Below are 14,510 nucleotides of genomic sequence, written 5' to 3'. Positions count from 1 at the left end.
TTGCGGAGAGAGTTCAACTTCTGAGGCATCCGAGGAACGAGAGAGAGCATCGGCCCTAATGTTCTTATCGGCAGGACGAAAGTGAATCTCAAAATTAAATCGGGCAAAGAACAGAGACCACCGGGCCTGGCGAGGATTCAGCCGTTGGGCAGACTGGAGGTAGGAGAGGTTCTTGTGGTCGGTGTAGATAATAACAGGAGAACTTGATCCCTCCAGCAGATGCCTCCATTCCTCAAGTGCTAATTTAATGGCTAGAAGCTCTCGATCCCCGATGGAGTAGTTCCTCTCCGCTGGAGAGAAGGTCCTAGAGAAAAAACCACAAGTGACAGCATGCCCGGAAGAATTTAGTGAAGATGTGGGCACCTTGGAGGCGATCAAAGAGTTCAGAGATGAGGGGTAAGGGGTAGCGGTTCTTAACCGTGATTTTATTAAGACCGCGGTAGTCAATGCAAGGATGTAGGGAGCCATCTTTTTTGGACACAAAGAAAAATCCGGCTCCGGCAGGAGAGGAGGATTTACGGATAAAGCCCTTTTTTAGATTCTCCTGGACGTATTCGGACATGGCAAGAGTCTCTGGGGCAGAGAGAGGATAAATTCTGCCCCGGGGTGGAGTAGTGCCCGGGAGGAGGTCGATAGGGCAATCATAAGGCCTGTGAGGAGGTAGAGTCTCAGCTTGTTTTTTGCAGAAAACATCCGCGAAGTCCATATAGGCCTTAGGGAGACCGGTTACTGGAGGAACCACAGAGTTACGGCAAGGGTTACTGGGAACCGGTTTTAGACAGTTCTTGGAACAAGAGGACCCCCAACTCTTGATCTCCCCAGTGGACCAATCCAGGGTAGGGGAATGAAGTCGAAGCCAGGGAAGACCAAGGAGAATTTCCGAGGTGCAATTGGGGAGGACCAAAAGTTCAATCCTCTCATGATGAGATCCGATGCTCATAAGAAGGGGCTCCGTGCGGAAACGTATGGTACAGTCCAATCTTTCATTATTTACACAATTGATGTAGAGGGGTCTGGCGAGACTGGTCACCGGGATGTTGAACTTGTTGACGAGAGAGGCCAAAATAAAATTTCCTGCAGATCCAGAGTCCAAGAAGGCCACTGTAGAGAAGGAGAAGGCAGAGGCAGACATCCGCACAGGCACAGTAAGACGTGGAGAAGCAGAGTAGACATCAAGGACTGTCTCACCTTTGTGCGGAGTCAGCGTACGTCTTTCCAGGCGGGGAGGACGGATAGGACAATCTCTCAGGAAGTGTTCGGTACTAGCACAGTACAGGCAGAGGTTCTCCATACGGCGTCGTGTCCTCTCTTGAGGTGTCAGGCGAGACCGGTCGACCTGCATAGCCTCCACGGCGGGAGGCACAGGAACAGATTGCAGGGGACCAGAGGAGAGAGGAGCCGAGGAGAAGAAACGCCTCATGCGAACAGAGTCCATATCTTGGCGGAGTTCCTGACGCCTTTCGGAAAAACGCATGTCAATGCGAGTGGCTAGGTGAATAAGTTCATGTAGATTAGCAGGAATTTCTCGTGCGGCCAGAACATCTTTAATGTTGCTGGATAGGCCTTTTTTGAAGGTCGCGCAGAGGGCCTCATTATTCCAGGACAATTCTGAAGCAAGAGTACGGAATTGTACGGCATACTCGCCAACGGAAGAATTACCCTGGACCAGGTTCAACAGGGCAGTCTCAGCAGAAGAGGCTCGGGCAGGTTCCTCAAAGACACTTCGGATTTCCGAGAAGAAGGAGTGTACAGAGGCAGTGACGGGGTCATTGCGGTCCCAGAGCGGTGTGGCCCATGACAGGGCTTTTCCGGACAGAAGGCTGACTACGAAAGCCACCTTAGACCTTTCAGTGGGAAACAGGTCCGACATCATCTCCAGATGCAGGGAACATTGGGAAAGAAAGCCACGGCAAAACTTAGAGTCCCCATCAAATTTATCCGGCAAGGATAAGCGTATCCCAGGAGCGGCCACTCGCTGCGGAGGAGGTGCAGGAGCTGGCGGAGGAGATGACTGCTGAAGCTGTGGTAGTAACTGTTGTAGCATAACGGTCAGTTGAGACAGCTGTTGGCCTTGTTGCGCTATCTGTTGTGACTGCTGGGCGACCACCGTGGTGAGGTCAGCGACAACTGGCAGAGGAACTTCAGCGGGATCCATGGCCGGATCTACTGTCACGATGCCGGCTGGCAGGTAGTGGATCCTCTGTGCCAGAGAGGGATTGGCGTGGACCGTGCTAGTGGACCGGTTCTAAGCCACTACTGGTTTTCACCAGAGCCCGCCGCAAAGCGGGATGGTCTTGCTGCGGCGGTAGTGACCAGGTCGTATCCACTAGCAACGGCTCACCTCTCTGGCTGCTGAAGATAGGCGCGGTACAAGGGAGTAGGCAAAAGCAAGGTCGGACATAGCAGAAGGTCGGGGCAGGCAGCAAGGATCGTAGTCAGGGGCAACGGCAGAAGGTCTGGAAACACAGGCAAGGAACACACAAGGAACGCTTTCACTGGCACTAAGGCAACAAGATCCGGCAAGGGAGTGCAGGGGAAGTGAGGTGATATAGGGAAGTGCACAGGTGAACACACTAATTGGAACCACTGCGCCAATCAGCGGCGCAGTGGCCCTTTAAATCGCAGAGACCCGGCGCGCGCGCGCCCTAGGGAGCGGGGCCGCGCGCGCCGGGACAGAACAGACGGAGAGCGAGTCAGGTAGGGGAGCCGGGGTGCGCATCGCGAGCGGGCGCTACCCGCATCGCGAATCGCATCCCGGCTGGCAGCGGAATCGCAGCGCCCCGGGTCAGAGGACGTGACCGGAGCGCTGCCGCGGGGAGAGTGAAGCGAGCGCTCCGGGGAGGAGCGGGGACCCGGAGCGCTCGGCGTAACAACAATGAATTCACATTCACATATGGGTGGAGTCCAAAGTAATATAAAGGGTCTGAATAGTTGGAATACAGCTATTGACAACACACCAGCCCACAAGTGGAGAGTGGACAGAAGTTTTGATCAGAAGGGGTCTAGATATTGAGTCCCTTTTTGCTAAAACAAGGGGGCAGAAGCGCTAATTTGGACGCCATCTCTCCTTTCTCACTGAATATTGGCTTATAGCCTTTCTATGAGCCTCAAGTAACCCTATTAGATGATATATATATATATATATATATATATATATTAATATATATATATATATATATATATATATATATATATATGTTTTTTTATTTTTTTATTTATAAATGTATTTTTTTTTGTACATGTGAAAAATTGCACGGTACAAAAAAATTATATATGTATATATATTTTCAGAGATTGGTGTAAGTCAATTTATGAAAACAGGTGGTGTTTGAAAGTAGGAACATTTTCTATTACGTTACCCCTTATAGGACAATGAAGGCTGCAGGAGGTATCTGTACAGAAGTGTACCATCCTCCATTGTCTTATACAGGCTTCCTAATAGGAAATTGCCAATAAAAAAAAAAAAAGTTGCCAAACCTATTACACATACAGTAAATTTATACACATAACACTTAGTTGTCTATACCCAGCTATATAGCCTTAAATTTACAGTTGTCAAATGTGTCCAGAATATCAGCCAGACTAGTGAATACAAGAGCAACAGACAGGAAAATTACCCATGAATGTGTCACAACCGTGGTCATAGAATTAATGACAAAGTGGATCAAGTTTTTCTTCAGTGCCAATTAGTTTTGCCCATAAGTGTGAACAGGCAGCAGATATTCTCAGATAGTTGAGTAGTAAGGTTTCTTAGCTCAAATTCCAGCTTTGAGTTCCTGCTTCATTTATATAGAAATATACAAGAGATATTCATCATATGGCACCTAGTTGCTGTTTTTTCAATTACATTAAAACCATATAAAGGTTGAGAATTTCAACAGCAAATAAATAACAAATTGTCTTATAATTACATAAGGAACGCTATATTAAAAGTTTAGTTTGGTGGCCATCATAATGTTGTATGGAAGTAGAAGCTTTAATAGAAATAATCAGGGTGATAGGCGCCAAACAGATCAGACCAGGATAAAACCAAAGGAAATTTTTCATGGACCAGCATGCAACGGGTTTCCTGGCTCACAGGTCGCTTTGTCAGGCATATGCTGTGAGCTGGGAAAAACATTGCATGCTGGTCCATTAAAGTTTTCCTTTGGTTTAATCCTTGTCTGATCTGTTCTCCACCTGTCACCCTGCTTATTTTCATTGAAGCTTCCACTATTATATATCCGTTCGGACAGGAGGGCTGCAGAAGGATCATATTGGTTTTACATGCTTTTCCCATTGTGTATGGTGTGTACAAACAAGGGAAAGCGCAAGTCTTTCCATAAGGTTTTTCCAATTTGGCTTGTTGTATTACACTACGGAGAGCTAATTTATTCTATTTTATCGTAATGTTGTGGTAGTTAGAATGAAGGTGATGTCAAAGGGACCCCACTCTAGGATATTGGATTTCAGGGTCAGAGGGCACTACATCCCATGCTGTTCTCCATGTCTGCAACATCTTCCACAATACGGTCTGTTACGCAGTCATCATACATAGATCTTCTACTGAAATAAACTTAGGTCAACATAGGATCTGAAACCAGCTTAGAGTCTGTCAGTAGTTTTAAGCCAATAAAACTGTGGATAGCCCTACACGTTGGTCAAGGAGGAAAGTGAAACCATATGGTACTTTGATGTATGACCCAGAAAAACATTGTTTAATCTCCTGGCTGCCACCACAAAAAGTGCCCAGGAGGTGATCTCTCCTTCTTAGGCTCCTGAACTACCAGTATTAAGAATTACCCTATCCCCTCATCTCACCAATGATTGACAGCTCTCAGGGTCTCCTGATGAGGCTAAAAGGGGGGCAGAGAGACAAAATACAGGGACTCTGTGAATCTAACAAGAGCCTGAATCCTGACCACTTTCCATGCCAGCAGCCAGGAGATTGGACAATGTTTTTCTCGGTTATGCAACTTGCATTACCAAGACACCAGGCATCATTCCATTCCTCTTCCTTACATCTGTACTTTGGTCCCTCAACTTACAATATGAATTTGTTCCAGGACAAACATTGTATAATGATACTATTGTATGTTGAGACCAGAACCCTATGGAAAACTGGTAATTGGTTCTGAAGCCCCAAAAATGTCATCCAAAAATAGTGAGGATTAAAGATAAATAAGTAGATAACTAAGATAGATAAAGAAAGTCCTTACAAAGAAAAGTAATAAAGATCTGCTGGGAGCTGTAATCGCTGTCTATGTAGAGGGCAGGAGCTTCTTCAGGGTCCTGTACAGTACACACAATGTCCCAAAAAAGTAACATGGAGCTGCCCTCACCTGGTGTCTAAACGAGCAGCTAACCCAGGCACAGGTAAAGAGTACAGAACATGTAATACCTCTCTGTACTGTAGGGGGCGTTACTAGACAGCCAGTCAATGCATGCACTTCAGTAATACAGAGGTTTCACCAGTGAATGCCCATTCTGATTGGTCAGATCTTCCAGCCATTGTTATGTTTTACAGATCTGGATTGTCCGTAGTATTTTTTGTTGAGTTTGGTTTCAGGATACAGTGGTCCAGAAAAGACAATTGTATGGTGAGAATATGGTAACCTGAGGACATTGTAAGTTGAGGGACACCTGTATAGGGCTGTCAGTAATTTTAATGTCTCAAAATAGCTCATAGACTCCATGCAAAACATCATACACAGAGCCTTTGATTTCAGTTTTGTATTATGGGGCCATATAATAATTAAAAAAACATCACAAGACTGGACTATATGGACTTATAAAACAAGCTCTGCTACATGTATTGTAACATCTTCATCCACCACAAGCAATGCACATTATGTATGCATTACCCTAATATCACATATCCAGACAACATAGCTTCGGAAAAGGTCAAAGTAAAAATAAAATGTCTTACCCAGACCACATCATGAGTTGTATATTTGGATTTAATGATAAAAGGCTTATTAAAGTCTGTAATACAATGTTAGGTAAATTTAAATTGAATGAAATTGCTGTCTTTAGCTCAAGAATCTATTGGCAAAATCATCAATATAAAAGACAACCCCATTACCAGAATCACTGTGGGTACCTTAAAAGCTCCATTAGGATGAAAAATGTGCAGTTTAGAGGTGTTTAAGGTACTTATATTGCTACCTCTCCTAGATTCCCAAGTACAATTAGCCACTTCATTAGTCAATATGACACCAATCGCAGGAGGATTAGGAGACAATTTGTTATTCAAGGAGACCATAGCTATGTGGACGGCTCGGAGACTGCTTTATCTGGACAGACGCGGACAGTGATAAATACTGTATGGAATACTAGGGAAATTTAATTAATTGGCAAATGGTGTAAATAACAGCATCAACGGCGTAGAGGCATCACTGTGTAAAGGTTAACATATGGTGCAATCCACTATCCGCGTGGTATTAGGATATTAGTACAGATTATTATTATTTACTACGTAAGGTCCATCAGATCCCATGCCGTAATATGGTGCTGATAAGCTTTAACCATGAAGAAGACTAAAATTAATAGAAATAAATAAATAGATGAAAAACACAATAAAGTAATAAAATAAATAAAACAAAAATAAATAAATTAATGAATGAATAAATAAATAAATAAAACAATAAATAAATAAATACATAAGTAGATGGGTAGATAGATAGACAGATAGTTAAATGAACAAATAAATAAATGCATACATACATAAATACGTAGGTAGACACATAGATAGACAGATAAATGAATGAATGAATGAATAAATACATAAATTAACTAATTAATACATATATAAAAAAATTAATACATAGATGATCGATACAGATAAATGAATAAATACATTAATTAATTAATGCATACATAAAAAATAAATAGATGGATAGATACAGATAAATGAATAAATACATAAATAAATAGGGCTAAAAAAAGGCTTAGACAAATTATTAGAACAAAATAAAAGTACACATAAAGAAGTATAGAATTTAGATATAGAATTTATCTAAATGTACCTATCTCATCACATTTTTCTCCCCTCCCTTGGTTGAACTTGACCAACATGTCCCCTTTTCAACTATACCACCTATGAAGGTCTGGAAATGAATGTGGTTTATCGTTGTATCCATCCATAGAATAGACCATTAAATCCTGACCAGTAGGGTTCTGATTCCTGGGCTCCCTCAATTGCATAATATGTTTATGCTGTTGAGAGCTTAGGCCACTACAAAATTGATCTAAACAAAGCTGCACTGTACCTGGTGATGGACCTCAGCCCCTAAAATGCCCTAAACCTCTTCAAACTGTAGACCTTCGGATGATGCAAAACTACAATTTAGAGCATGCCCAGACAGCCAGTGGCTGTCCATCATGTTTGAGTTGTAGTTTTGCAACATCTTGAGGTCCACAGTTTGGAAACCACTGCCCTAAACCATCTGGAAACAAGGTCCGGGCACAGCCAAACATAGAGAGGAACTGCTTGGTCTGGATATACTTTGAAAAGTCTTAGCAGTTAGAGAGATTGGTGCAGCCATTGTCTTGTAATGGGTCCCACTGGTAATATGGCCACCAATCACATAAAGTTTTTTCAGAAAACCCCTTAAAAGAGGAACTGTGGCTAATAAAAAAAATTTACGTTTTACTATCACTAAACTCTTCAGGGGTCCTTAATAACACACTTTTTTTTACAGTTTATTTATATGCCTTCCAGTTCCTGAGATATGAGGGTTTATAGTTTGTCTGATAATTCAAGAAATAAGTCAGATGGGCGTGAACTTAATTTTAAAAATGGGAGTGACTATCCAGTGATGGGTGGGATTATGTAGCCAGGGGGCTTGTATTAGGCATAAACAGTGTACAACATTCACACTCCCATTTCATTTCCATTACTAAAATTAAATTGATACCCCCTGACTGTTTAGTCCCGTTCATCACTGCCCATCACTAAAATTATGTCCCCGCCCACCTGACTGATTCCCTGAATTATCAGAAAAGCTATAAACCCTCATATCTCAGGAACAGAGTGTGTATGAAGGAACTGTAAAAAGGTTTGTGATTGGGGCACCCTAAGCAATTTAATGATACGGCTGTCTAATTTTCTGGGCTTTAAATTAAATAAAATTAAATAAAGAAATAAATAAAATTCCAGCTGTCAGATATCACAAAAAGCATTGTAAATTCTCTTCTTCTCATCTTGGACCCATATATGAGTACAGTGTTCCACAAGCCCACAAAGGCCTCTTGCAGTATAATATAATGTATGTTTTGTTATAAAATGACTTCTTGGTACGTGAAATCCCTACTTACTGTATGTGTTCAACGTCTCTGTTCTACTTTTCTGACCTTTTGTAACAAAAAGCCTTGGACAATAAGGATACGATATCACATCCCCACAATGACTCTATATGTGGTCGTCATGTTACGCTGTAAGTTTTCTGCCTACTCAGAGACATATTATTCTCCGGATTTTCTTTTGCGTCTTTTTCTTACATCAAAGCCAATGCCCACTAACATCAAGGAAAGTGTTTGTACTATAGAAAATTTACTAGAACATATTGTGAAGTGAATAAGTTCTTCCTGTAACAATGGGCCGACTGCGGCTACATAAAGTCACTCGGTCCTAGTTGTGATAGCTCCTCTTCCATCCACCATTAAAACTTCCTACACGTTTCTTAATAAATGTAGCTTCTTAATAGTGAAAATAAGAGTCCTTTTGTGGTGCCGATTCTTCCACATTTTCTCAGACTCTCATACAAATCATATAAAGCTTGTGAAAAGCAACAGGAAAATTGAAACTAATTGATAGTTATGTCAAACACCAGTCCACCGACAATAACAAAACTCAGAGCACTGTACATTGAGATTAATGGATGTCTACATTGTTCCATTATTTATGTAGAAGATGGACATAGATATCTATCATTTATGAGATGATAGATAGATAGATAGATAGATATGAGATAGATAGATACACAGACACAAGAAGGGTCCAGCAGCACTCCAAAATGCAAGCAAACAGTGCTTTTAGCTTTCACCTGACTACTTATACTACAGCTTCATTGGTAAGGTTGTGTTGCTTCTACCGTATCTGCAGGGCCGGTTTTAGGCTTAGCGTGGCCCTAGGCAAAATCAAAAGTGGGGCCCCAAAAGTCGTAGTAGTGCACTAACCAGATTTGAACACTTTTGGTCAGTTCAAATACTATAAAAAAAAATATCTAAAAAGCTATTGAAAAGTCCCATCAGAACAAAAATGGTACCGATAAAAACTACAAATCACAGTGGAAAAAATGACCCTCATCAATCCCCATATACAGAAAAATAAAAGAGTTATAGGGATCGGAATAGTACAATTTTATATTTTTGTATAGTTCCCCCCACATTAGGTAGTAAATGTGAAGGTAGTAAAGGTATTACAAGATACTGCAACATTTTATGGTTTGCATCCCCCACATTAGGTAAAGAGTATAGCTCCCCCACATTAGGTTGGCAGTATAGTTCCCCCAAATTAGGTGCAGTATAGTTCCCCCACATTAGGTGCAGTATAGTTCCCCCACATTAGGTGCAGTATAGTTCCCCCACATTAGGTTGGCAGTATAGTTCCCCAACATTAGGTGCATGTTACGCCTAGCGCTCCGGGTCCCCGCTCCTCCCCGGAGCGCTCACGGCGCCTTTCTCCCTGCAGCTCCCCGGTCAGCGCTGACCGGGAGCGCTGCCCTGTCATGGCCGTTGGGGATGCGATTCGCACAGCGGGACGCGCCCGCTCGCGAATCGCATCCCAGGTCACTTACCCGTTCCCGTCTCCTGCGGTCATGTGCTGGCGCGCGCGGCTCCGCTCTCTAGGGCGCGCGCGCGCCAGCTCCCTGAGACTTAAAGGGCCAGTGCACCAATGATTGGTGCCTGGCCCAATTAGCTTAATTGGTTCCCATCTGTTTCCTGGCTATATCTAGTCTCCTCCCTTGCACTTCCTGGCCGGATCTTGTTGCCCTAGAGCCTAGTGAAAGCGTTTTTGTGTGTTTATACCCTGTGTACCAGAACTACTGCTATCTCCCCTGACTACGAACCTTGCCGCCTGCCCCCGACCTTCTGCTACGTCCGACTTTGCTTCTGCCTACTCCCTTGTACCTCGCCTATCTTCAGCAGCCAGAGAGGTGAGCCGTTGCTAGTGGATACGACCTGGTCACTACCGCCGCAGCAAGACCATCCCGCTTTGCGGCGGGCTCTGGTGAAAACCAGTAGTGTCTTAGAACCGGTCCACTAGCACGGTCCTCGCCATCCCTCTCTGGCACAGAGGATCCACCTCCTGCCAGCCGGCATCGTGACAGTAGATCCGGCCATGGATCCCGCTGAGGTTCCCCTGCCAGTTGTCTCTGATATCGCCCGACAGATCGCCCATCTAACCCACCAGCTGTCGGAAGTGTCCACCATTGTGCGCCAACATTCGCAACTTCTTCAGCAATCATCTCCTTCGCCAGCTCCTGCACCTCCTCCGCTGCGAGTGGCCACTCCTAGCCTCCACCTGTCCTTGCCGGACAAATTTAATGGGGACTCTAAGTTTTGCCGTGGCTTTCTTTCGCAATGTTCATTGCACCTGGAGATGATGTCGGACCTGTTTCCCACTGAAAGGTCTAAGGTGGCTTTCGTAGTCAGCCTCCTGTCTGGAAAAGCTCTGTCTTGGGCCACACCGCTCTGGGACCGCAATGACCCCGTCACTGCCTCCGTACACTCCTTCTTCTCGGAAATCCGAAGTGTCTTTGAGGAACCTGCCCGAGCCTCTTCTGCTGAGACTGCCCTGTTGAACCTGGTCCAGGGTAATTCTTCCGTTGGCGAGTATGCCGTACAGTTCCGTACCCTTGCTTCAGAATTATCCTGGAATAATGAGGCACTCTGCGCGACCTTCAAAAAAGGCCTATCCAGTCGCATCAAGGATGTGCTGGCCGCACGAGAGATTCCTGCCAATCTGCAAGAACTCATCCATCTAGCTACCCGCATTGACATGCGTTTTTCTGAGCGACACCAAGAGCTCCGCCAGGAAAAAGACTTAGATCTCTGGGCACCTCTCCCACAGTATCCGTTGCAATCTACGCCTGGGCCTCCCGCCGAGGAGGCCATGCAAGTGGATAAGTCTCGCCTGACCCAGGAAGAGAGGAATCGCCGCAGGGAAGAAAATCTCTGTCTTTACTGTGCCAGTACCGAGCATTTCTTGGTGGATTGCCCTATCCGTCCTCCACGCCTGGGAAACGCACGCACGCACCCAGCTCACGTGGGTGTGGCGTCTCTTGGTTCCAAGTCTGCTCCTCCACGTCTCACGGTACCCGTGCGGATTTCTGCTTCAGCCAGCTCTTCTCTCTCAGCCGTGGCCTGCCTGGACTCTGGAGCTTCTGGAAATTTTATTCGAGAGTCCCTAGTGAATAAATTTCGCATTCCGGTGACCCGTCTTGTCAAGCCACTCCACGTTTCCGCGGTCAACGGAGCCAAGTTGGATTGCACCATACGTTTCCGCACGGAGCCCCTTCTTATGAGCATCGGATCTCATCATGAGAGGATTGAACTTTTGGTCCTCCCCAATTGCACCTCGGAAATTCTCCTTGGACTTCCCTGGCTTCAACTTCATTCCCCTACCCTGGATTGGTCCACTGGGGAGATCAGGAGTTGGGGGTCCTCTTGTTCCAAGAACTGTCTAAAACCGGTTCCCAGTACTCCCTGCCGTGACCCTGTGGTTCCTCCTGTATCCGGTCCCCCTAAGGTCATTAAGGACTCTGCCTTCCACAGGAAATGCCCCTCCCCCCCTCCCAGTCCCGTCAGGCAAGCCTCTGTGCCACCCCATGGCCCCCGTCCTGGTGTCACACTGCCCCGTGCCAGGTCTCGCCCTCTGCCCTCTCTCCCCATTCCTACTCCTGCGGTTCTGCCTGCCGTTGAGGAATCCCTCCTTCCTTTCCCGGTGTCCTCATCCCAGGGGAGGCAGTTACCCGATAAAGAGAAGGGGAGACCTAAGGGGGGGGGTACTGTTACGCCTAGCGCTCCGGGTCCCCGCTCCTCCCCGGAGCGCTCACGGCGCCTTTCTCCCTGCAGCTCCCCGGTCAGCGCTGACCGGGAGCGCTGCCCTGTCATGGCCGTTGGGGATGCGATTCGCACAGCGGGACGCGCCCGCTCGCGAATCGCATCCCAGGTCACTTACCCGTTCCCGTCTCCTGCGGTCATGTGCTGGCGCGCGCGGCTCCGCTCTCTAGGGCGCGCGCGCGCCAGCTCCCTGAGACTTAAAGGGCCAGTGCACCAATGATTGGTGCCTGGCCCAATTAGCTTAATTGGTTCCCATCTGTTTCCTGGCTATATCTAGTCTCCTCCCTTGCACTTCCTGGCCGGATCTTGTTGCCCTAGAGCCTAGTGAAAGCGTTTTTGTGTGTTTATACCCTGTGTACCAGAACTACTGCTATCTCCCCTGACTACGAACCTTGCCGCCTGCCCCCGACCTTCTGCTACGTCCGACTTTGCTTCTGCCTACTCCCTTGTACCTCGCCTATCTTCAGCAGCCAGAGAGGTGAGCCGTTGCTAGTGGATACGACCTGGTCACTACCGCCGCAGCAAGACCATCCCGCTTTGCGGCGGGCTCTGGTGAAAACCAGTAGTGTCTTAGAACCGGTCCACTAGCACGGTCCTCGCCATCCCTCTCTGGCACAGAGGATCCACCTCCTGCCAGCCGGCATCGTGACAGTGCAGTATAGTTCCCCACATTAGGTGCAGTATAGTTCCCCACATTAGGTGCAGTAAAGTTCCCCCATATTAGGTGCAGTATAGTAGGGATCGACCAATATCGTTTTTTTAGGGCCGAGACTGATACCGATAATCGGTGGAGGTTAGGGCCGATAGCCGATAACTTATACCGATATTCCGGTATAAGTTATCGGCTATTTATCCCCCTGCGACACCGCTGCAGATCATTGATTTAAAGCGGGCGCTTTAAATCAATCAGGGATGTCCCGAATGTGATGGGGGCCACCTGCGGGCACGGGCCCGGAGCTGATCACTGTTTTAAAGTGGCCGCGTCTGGGTTGATAATCTTTAACAAGAAGCCAACGCTGCGGCCACTTTAAAACAGTTGCCCCCCCCCCTACTGAGCAGCCAGCAGGGGGCCCCCTGGGGGAGGGGGGCCCTAGGCAATTGCCTGGTTTGCCCCGCCCTAACGCCGGCCCTGCGTATCTGCTAGATATATAGATAGATTGATATGAAATAGATAGATATGAGATAGATAGATAAATAAATAGATAGATATGAGATAGATAGATATAAGATAGATAGATATATATATGAGATGGATAGATAGATAGATATGAGATAGATATAAGATAGATAGATATGAGATGGATAGATAGATATGAGATATAGATAGATAGATAGATAGATAGATATGAGATAGATAGATATATATGAGATAGAAAGATAGATATGAGATAGATGGATACAATCCAACGTTGTGAGCAGCACAACCAGGCAGTAAATATAGTTGTCGGGTGCAAGCAGATGTAGTCAGTCCCAGTCACAGACCGCACATAAACCCAGAACGCACAAAAAGAGGTTCCGCAGCACTCCAGATAGATAAACAAATGTTTTTATTGACCCATGGTTAGGTGCAACATTTCAACAGCATCACACTGTCTTTCTCAAGCATAAGGTAAGATAGATAGAGAGCTAGATAATAAGATACAAAAAATTATGAATAAAGGGGCGTTTATTCCATCAAGAAACACATGGCAACGTTCCAGCTGCTACAAGGCAGCCATTCTCAAGCCACGCTTGAGAATGGCTGCCTTGTAGCAGCTGAAACGTTGCCATGTGTTTCTTGATGGAATAAACACCGCTCACTTTATTCATTATTTTGGAGGGCTGCAGTGATCTTTTTTTTTTTTTTGCATCTTGACCTAGAGCCCTACAACCAAGGACATCCGCTCTGTGTGCACCCAGCCGCACCTTACTCTATAGGAGTGCTGCTACCTTCTTGTGGTTTTGTAGATAATGCGATAGATGGATTATTTCCCATATTTATGTGTTTTTTAGTGACTGCCGATAGTGAAAGGGGAGGAAATAACTATTCTAAATCCTTTTGTTCCTGTCCCCTTTGAAAGTATAAATATTCAGAATATAAACCTTAAAAGAAAACTAATGAATATGGTGTTTTTGGCATCGTCTGAGTGTCATAAAATGCATCTGGAGTCCAGTATAAATAGGGGCCATGAGTCAAAAGGAAAGTCACTGCCATCTTTGACCGTGATTGTTTAATTTATTGAATGTGTCGTCAATTATTGCTGTTGTTGTTTTTAGGAAGTAATCCCTGTCAGATCAGCAATGGCGGATGTTCCCAGCTTTGTTTACCAACTTCTGAAACAACGAGAACATGCATGTGCACTGTTGGCTACAACCTTCGAAAGAATCGCATGTCCTGTCAAGGTAAGTTAGGTAACCTTTGTCAGTCTGTTTCCTTACTGAGTGTTCTACGTTGGTGTTATCCATAATAACAATCAATCAGA

General features: G+C 45.5%; 1 protein-coding gene across 7 annotated transcripts in view; it reads left to right on the top strand.

Annotated features, from left to right (window-relative positions):
• The window catches only part of LRP1B (LDL receptor related protein 1B), a 1,569,499-nt gene that overhangs the window by 1,149,804 nt on the left and 405,185 nt on the right, over positions 1-14,510 (top strand). For all 7 annotated transcript variants that reach the window (XM_056534716.1, XM_056534714.1, XM_056534720.1 and 4 more), the window contains one exon: positions 14,305-14,430. In XM_056534716.1, coding sequence (XP_056390691.1) covers positions 14,305-14,430 — 126 coding nt within the window. The remainder of the gene's footprint in view (positions 1-14,304; positions 14,431-14,510) is intronic.

The sequence above is a fragment of the Hyla sarda genome, chromosome 8 (assembly GCF_029499605.1).
Source record: "Hyla sarda isolate aHylSar1 chromosome 8, aHylSar1.hap1, whole genome shotgun sequence".
Taxonomy (NCBI): domain Eukaryota; kingdom Metazoa; phylum Chordata; class Amphibia; order Anura; family Hylidae; genus Hyla; species Hyla sarda.
The sequence above is the reverse complement of the archived record's forward strand: the minus strand, read 5'-3'. Positions and strand labels throughout refer to the sequence as shown.